This window comes from Mchenga conophoros, linkage group LG3 (assembly GCF_057382185.1).
Source record: "Mchenga conophoros isolate Kocher_MC1m ecotype Shallow Benthic linkage group LG3, M_conophoros_male_GT1.1, whole genome shotgun sequence".
NCBI lineage: Eukaryota > Metazoa > Chordata > Actinopteri > Cichliformes > Cichlidae > Mchenga > Mchenga conophoros.
The window spans coordinates 45602774-45610603 of record NC_140528.1 but is presented as its reverse complement, the minus strand read 5'-3'; the positions used below and the strand labels follow the sequence as shown (position 1 = coordinate 45610603).

Below are 7830 nucleotides of genomic sequence, written 5' to 3'. Positions count from 1 at the left end.
CTAACATTTATAGTCAGTTTATTTATACTTTGAACTTTTCTGTAAAGTTTAACTTCACAAATATAAAGTTTGAAGCCTTCACCATCCAGAGAATACAACATGATCATGTGTTGTAAGCCGGTTTGTATTAAGTTCACTTCACTTGTAGTGTATGAACTCATCAAACCCAACATTATTTATTTTATGACTCACAGAGTTCAGTATTTGCCCCGAGCATAAACATAAACATGAGCTTTGTTTCTGTGGAAAACCAACCTGTGCTGTTTGTGATTCTGCTGAAAACAAGAAGACAAAAATCAGTTATTGTAGTTTTAAGTGTTTAATGTGTCAAATTATACACAACACACACACAACTCTGTCACAGCAATGTTACAAAGAAACAGGGGTTGTTATTGATCATAAGTCAATGACCCTCTTAAGGCACGACCCCCACTGGCCTTTACATTCCTGGGACTCTCCACCATTTTGTTTCGGAACTGAAGAAGCTTCTTGGATGAGAAATGAAACCTCTTCAAGTAGCTTAAACAAGTCCAGTAACGTCTCTTTCCAAGCTCCTTAGACTACCATCAGTCAGATGGCTGAGATCCGTCAATATAAAAGTAATACTTCCTTTTTAAATTTTAAGAGTTCAAATGAGTAATTCGTTAAATATAAACAACACTTTTATTGAGAGAAATGAGTTTGATACAACACAACTTTCAGCAGATTTACAGGATATCCTGCAGGCGTATAAATGTAACAGCAAAGTCTGTTTTTGGATCTTAGCGTTACTCTGGATCAGGTTCATCGCCACATCACCCGACTTCTGGTACTGATACCACAACATCTAATATTAAAGTTCTTATAAATTATTTTAATATGATTGACAACAGACCTCCTCAAATTTTCACACAAAGTATATAAACATTTAACAAACTGTTTCATGGAAGCACTGAGTTTCAACATGCACAACCAACCACTAAATAGCCAGAACTGATGTACAGTATTAATGTTGAAGAGCATTTTCTCCTCTGAGACGTTCACATTTAATCCCGGCACATTTCAAGAGAAACTAAACCTCTGTTTAGTCCTCAGTGGTTGTTTGTTTCTAACAATACTGGAATCCACCAAAGGCAAAGGCCCGACTCAAACAGCAGACACACCCATTCTCTAGGACTAATCTGTCCGAAGGCTTAATGACTACCATTTTCAATCACTGTCACTGTCATCCTCCTCTTCCTCCTGTTCCTCTTCCTCCTCCTTCTCAGTTTCCTCTACAAGTCCTGAGAAGAAGTCATTGTCACCATGGGCCTTCTTGGTGAGAGACTTCATCCGACCGTTTTTCTTCTTTCTCTTGCGGTACTCATCGACAGTCGTGTTGGGTAAACTGGAAATATCCCAGAACTTTATGAGCTGGTCTTGGGCGCAGCTGACCAGGAAACGTGAGTCCCAAGACTTAGCGAGCTCTTCAATGGGTTCACCAACATGCTGCCCGATGCAGCCGATGACTCGGTTGGGAAGAAGGTTGACGGCTCTGATGGTGGAGAGACAGAGTGTGTTAGTAAGTTATATTGACAATCTGATGTCTGATGAGTCTTAACGAGTACCATTTGTTTATCAGCTTCAACATAAAACAACTCTGACTCAATGCAGTTTCACAGATGATCAGACAAACGTGTACTGACAACTTTACAGATGGTGTGCTGACCAATCGCAGCAGCCCAGGAACTGATGGTTAAGGTCTTCGAGATTACTGAAAGTAAGCTGGTTTAAAATGCTAATATTTCACTTAGGATGACGATAATTTTTGAAAATGGCCTGAAGTCCAAAACCAAGATCAGAGGAATCATTGGTCAGGGCTCATTGGTCAGAGTGCCACCAATTTGGTCACAAATGAGACCAATTTTTTTCCAATGGCACGACGGTGCGACCAACTGTTCGAGTAACAAAACAAATTTAAAAAAAAGTCTTTGCAACTCTGAAAGTCTTCGTGTGGTCAACAGCAGACACACATTGTGCCCCTATCGTGGTCTAAACCAATCAGAGATAGTCAGGGGCGGGACCTCTCTGATTGGTCGTGGTCCAGATATTCATGTAGTCGGTGTGTACGTTTGAAAGTGCAGGGTGGGCGGAGAGAGAGAGGTGAGTAACCCACCAGTCTACCGTTGTTTACAGCGCTGTCGGCCACTGTGGGTTTTTTTTTAACTTAAATGGACAAGAAAGTCTAATTTCTGCAGTTCAATACTGAAGACATTTAAACTTTTTAAAATTATGCAAAATTGCAGAACATTGTAGAATATTTTCAAGGTTATCTGCTATAAAAAGCCAGACCAGGAAAATCTCCTTCATGTTTTTCTGTGTTTTATTCTCAGTTACTTTCACACAAAGGCATCTGCTGTGATGTTCACACCTCTGATGAAGTCTCACATGTGTCAGTACTGATAAACGATCAGAATTATATTATTTCTGACTGTCTGAGGCTAAATTGAATCTAATCGGGACCTTGTGAATTGGAATTGAATGGATTATAGAAATCAGTGATGATACCCAGCCCTAGTGAGCAGCCTAGGCCTGAGAGAAGTGGATGTAGCTGTAATAGGAAAAGAACTATTGCTAACTTTTTTGTTAACTTAAGGCCTGATCAGTCTGAAATTCACAGCCACTGCTCTGACACAGAGCCATCAACCTCTGAACGCTGAAAAAGCCCAGTGTATCCAGAGAACACTATATGTTGTGGTAAATGCACTGCCCAAGTGTCCCCTCTCCCCACTGCCTTTCAGCGACAGCAGCAAACAGAGGAGGCCGATGTGATGATTAAGTTTAAGATTTTCTACAATATTGCCAAAGAATACCAAAGCACTTTAAGCACAAGCACAAGATTGTTAGTTAATCATTTACAAATCAATATTGTCTGTATTGACATCAATTTCCCCCCCAAAAATGTGCACATGTAAAACTGCGGTGTTGAGCAATGTGGTTGAAAAATCTGGGTGCGCCTAACTTTTGTGCTAGGCGCACCCAGTGCAACTATGGCAAAAAGTTAGTCTGGCGCCCTGCTGGTAGATGATTTTTTCTTGTCACCAACATGTTGCACAGATGCTAAATTACCTGAGTAACACTCTGTGTTTTAGTGATTCTGCAGTAAAGGCTAACAGACGGCTAACAGGGCTTTTAATCGATAGTAATGTCAAAAGCAAGAACTACTTTCATAATCTGCTCAAACTGGCAGATATTTCCAGCTGTATATCACACTGTATTTTGTATTAAACCTTCAATGTTAACACAACTCACCTGATGTACCCGTCTGTGGAGGCGGTGCACATGATGCTGTCAGTGATTGGGAGGATTTGGTCTATGGACTCAGCCTTGAGAGCGAAGCGGTCACTGGTGGCTCCAAAGCCGTTCCAGTTGAAGATGTAGATCGTCCCCTCGCTGGAGCCGCAAACCACCTTCTTGCCCCGTTTCATCAGCGCCACTGAGGTCAGATCACCACTCTGGTACTCTGACAGCAGCTCAAACCGCCGCCTTTTGATGTTGAAGACGCCCATGGTGCCATCGCCACTGTGACAAATCACAGCAAATCAGATTGGAGCTTAGATGGCGAGCTCAGGATCACCATTTCTGGCTTTTTTCTGTACCTTAACTCCATCATATCTAATAAAACCCTGAAACTTTATGTTTTCACTAAGAACACCTAAGCGCATAAAGTTCGGTTGAAATTTGGGAAACTTTAAAATTCATGTGATTTTTTTTATAGCTGCACGTGACGTCCAGGTGAAAACTCCAAGGCTAAAAACATATCGAAGCTCTGCAAAAAACTGCAACCACCCCAAGCGTCACAGTCTGTAATGGTTTTGGGTTTCCTTGGAGTATCTTGAGTGTCTTACTGATGTAAAAACAAAAAAAGAAGCTTAAGTTAAGATGAGTCAAAGAGTTGCTGCTGGGTCAGGGTTTGATCGCTGATGGTGGGCTACAAACTGGCTCAGGCTTCAAGCCTTTTGAATTTTAAATGAGTCGTCCAATTCCATCAGGTGAGCTGCTGCCATGACTGACTTCTTGTGGAACTTATTTCTCGTGAAAACTGTACCAGGATCTAAATTAATGTTGTTTTCAGTTGGATGTCAACTCTTCATTTTATTGCTATAGCTCTGTACAGAAGTCTTGAGTCACCCATCACGTCTTCATATTTTCCTTCCAATGAGTCAGGCTTTCTTGTCATTTTGGAAGCAGTTTGGAGCAATCAGACGCTTCACATTTGGGAAAGAGCTTTATTTTACAGCATTATAATGATCTTAAGCACACTGCCAATGCAGCAAAAACATATCTAGAAGGTGGTCATAGCAACTATTGACTTGCAAGCTTGTTAGAACCATACAAACTCTTTTGCGCTTCTATACTATATTTACATAAATGCCTGCACATTTGCCATTTTTCTGGCAAATATAAAGAAATGAGGGCTGCCTCAGCACTTTGCACAGAACTGTATCTTGATTCACTTTATAGTAGCAGCTGAGCAGCACACGCGCTTGATGATAAGTTGGGAAAACTCGACATCAATGACACTGTGATTATCAAAACATCAGAAGAAGATCCAAGTTAGACGTGAGCCTTCAGTCAAATGTACGTTCAAAACAAAGTGCTGACAGCCACCAGTGCTGCTCCTCAGCCTCGTAGCAGCACACCTGTGTTATTAAATTTGACAGGTGATGTTTAGAAAAACTTGACCTCTGACCATGACCTTTTGAGGCCTGTCATATTCACATATTTTGGTGGTCACGCCGTCGGCCTATCACAGCTGAGAGGTAAAGACGAGACCTGCCACGGTGGTATAACTTCTAGAGCAGCAGACTATGGAGGAGTTTTCTTATTTTCTACATTCAGTTATGCACGTTGTTAAACTTACCTTATTGTCAAAGCTGGATAGAGACAAAAAGTTGCAACTTGGGGTTTAGTATATTTCACAAGGTTAATTTTGCATGCAGACTGGAGCATCAAGGAATCGAACCACCAACCTTCTACCTCCGGAGCTACACCTACACCACTGTGACACTTGGAGGCTGTGTAAATATGATTTGTTTGGGAATATTTCCAGTATTTATCAAGTTTTCAGAGCCTATGCTCTTCAGAAAGGAGACTCTCAGAAAATAAAGTATTAAGTGAATGTAAAGTTTGCATGGTTGTTGGATGTGAAAAGATCCAAGTGATCCAGAGAGATTTTTGAATTGTTCAGTAGATTTTGTCTATAGTTGATCAGTAGTTGTTGTTACCTGGCTGTGAGCAGGATCCTCTTGGCTTGGTCCACAGTGATGTCACTGATGTAATCCTCGTGGTGTTTCAGGTCCATGATGGCAGTCCCCTTCCTCATATCCCACACCTTCGGAGAGGAAACAAACGACAGGGAGGTAAGCCTGAATTAAAAAACTGAACTCACTGAAAGGGGACATTGTGGCCACCAAAGACCAGAAGAAACAGGGCGACAGCATCAATCAATACAGCAGAACCCATCTCCAGTGCTCTAGAGTCCAGTGGCGGTGTGCTTAACATCACTCCAATGCTTTGTATTGAGCTGGTTAATGTAAGGCTTAGAAGCAGCTGATTTGAACCCATTCCATGGAGCTCTCTACGCACTGTTGTTGAGCTGATATGAAGGTCACATGAGGCTTGGAGGTCTGCTGTAACTGACTCTGCACAAAGTCAGCGACCTCTGCACACTATGTGCCTCAACATCCGCTGACCCCACTCTGGCATTTTACCACTTCATGGCTGAGTTGCTGTCATTCCCAATCACTTCCAGCTTGTTATAATACCACGAACAGCTGACTGTGGAATATTTCGTGTTGAGGAAATTTTATGACCGGACCTGTTGAACAAGTAGCATCTTATGACGGTACCACGCTGGATTTCACTGAGCTCCTGAGAGCGACCCATTCTTTCACAAATGTTTGTGGAAGCAGTCTGCATGCCTCAGCGTGGCAGTGGAAGTGAATCAAACACCTGAATTTAATGTTTTGGATGAGTGAATGAATACTTTTTACAACAGAGAGTGAGAACCCTGCAGGGAACAAACATTACAACACTTTGTTTCCATCATGGCTGGCACTGCATATGAAACATCCGGACAGCACTACATGGTAATTAGCACATGATGCACCAGTATAAGCATAAATGGCAACAACGGCTGCCACTTGCTTACAAGATGTAAATAATGACTGGACTAGTTGTTATGCACGGTTTTTCACTCTGAACTCTGAATGTGCTTTACACAACTTGCTCCATAGACTGCACGTCTATGTCAAAGCATCACGGAGCCCAATCGTCCAGCATGGTTGGACTGCAGCTTACAATTGTAGTCGTTCTTTTCTACTCCAGAGGTCCTCTGTGAGCTCATGGGTCACTACAAACAGAACCGACAGAAGGTGAAGAACAGGTTCACGGCATGTTACGGCGAGCAGAGCGACGACTGCGGCCGCAAACTGAAGGAGTGGAGAATGGTGAAGTCTGACGGGAGTGCAGAGGTGCAATGTGCTCTACTTCAAGAGGTCTGGTTCAGGGAACCTTCCAGGCTCTGCTTTCTCATCTAATCCTCGCTCAGGATGCAGCAACTTGACCCCTGACAGGCACAGCTAAACGAGACCATATTTGACCTGTTTTGGCTTCCAGTACGTTTTAGATTTAATTTGAAAATGTGTGTTTTAAGTCACCAATTGCAGTCTCACCCTCTTAACTTTGTCAACTTTTAACTAAGCACGCTGCAAACAGATCTTTAAGGGCAGCTGACCTGATGCTTCTGGTTGTTCCAAGAAGCAGACTCAAGAACAGAGGAGACAGAGGCTTTGCTTTAGTTGCTTCTAAACATCAGAACCAGTGCACCTCTTCAAATTATGACCCCTCCAACACTCAACATCTTTAGTCCTCAGTGTTTAAATTTTGAATTGTTGTTTATTAATGACTGAATCTGGCACAAAAAGATCTCTTAAATCTCTTTCTGGTAACTGGGTGTGTTCTAAAAACACAGACTCAAATTCGGGGTAAAGACGGAGCGAGACCCTGTTCAGACCTTTAAGGTGCCTCCATCGTCTCCGGTCGCCACGATGTTCTCGTCTACAAGGAGCAAACTGTTGATTGGCGCCCCGTGGGCCCCTCGGATCCGTGTGACCAGCTGCCCCCGCTCCACGTCCAGTTGGTGCACGGCCTTGTCTCGGGACACGCTGTACAGCTTCTCTCCGTCCGCCGTGAAGCGAAGCTGGCGGCAGGACTTCAGGTGGTGCCCCGAGGACCACAGCTCCCGGTTCTCGCCCTCCGTGCACGAGTACGAGAAAGCGTACACGTCCCCGTCCACGTCCCCGCAGGCCAAAACGTCCCTGGTCGGGTGCAGAGCAACCGTGTTGGCAATCGCTTCCAGCTGGAGGTCCATGGGGGTATCTCGGATTCTCGGTCCTTGCGGCTCGCCCGCATCCTCGTCTTCGTCCTCATCAGGGTCCGGATCTGGCTCGGAGCCGGCCGGCTCAGAATCAGACGTTTCGGGGTCTTGGGTGGTTTCCGGAGCTTCTTTTTGCTCAGTTTCCGAACTTTCTGACGCTACTTCAACGTGTTCCGTGGTAGCTGCCATGTTGTTTTGCCTTTCTTCTTCTTTTACGTTGAATTAAAGAAGCGATGCAGGTGAAAACCAGCCTCATACCGCCCCCAAGCTGTAGTTAAATAAACCACACACACGCAGAAGAACACTCAGCAAATTTAATATATACCTTTAATATATTTAAAGGTCAAGAGTTAAAAATAAATATGCTGAAGCTTACTCGCTTATATTGTGTGTTCTGAGGGGAATATTTGTAACTCTTTAATATATATAAT

At 43.3% G+C, this 7830-nt stretch overlaps 1 protein-coding gene across 1 annotated transcript; it reads right to left on the bottom strand.

The window, feature by feature from the left end:
* Positions 1–651: 651 nt before the first annotated feature.
* Positions 652–7600, bottom strand: wdr55 (WD repeat domain 55). Its single transcript, XM_085260171.1, has 4 exons — positions 7037–7600; positions 5247–5353; positions 3271–3540; positions 652–1513 (listed from the first exon to the last, which is right to left on the bottom strand). The coding sequence occupies exons 1-4, from the start codon at positions 7586–7588 to the stop codon at positions 1189–1191; spliced, it is 1254 nt and encodes a 417-aa protein (XP_085116297.1). The 5' UTR covers positions 7589–7600; the 3' UTR covers positions 652–1188.
* Positions 7601–7830: the final 230 nt, after the last annotated feature.

What these genes read in the sequence shown, in the direction of transcription:
- wdr55 (XM_085260171.1), bottom strand. Translation starts at nt 7,588, where the DNA reads ATGGCAGCTACCACGGAACACGTTGAAGTAGCGTCAGAAAGTTCGGAA. An exon ending in ACGATGGAGGCACCTTAAAG is followed by an intron (nt 5,354 to 7,036) that starts GTCTGAACAGGG and finishes TCCTCTCCGAAG; the next exon opens with GTGTGGGATATGAGGAAGGG. An exon ending in AGGATCCTGCTCACAGCCAG is followed by an intron (nt 3,541 to 5,246) that starts GTAACAACAACT and finishes GATTTGTCACAG; the next exon opens with TGGCGATGGCACCATGGGCG.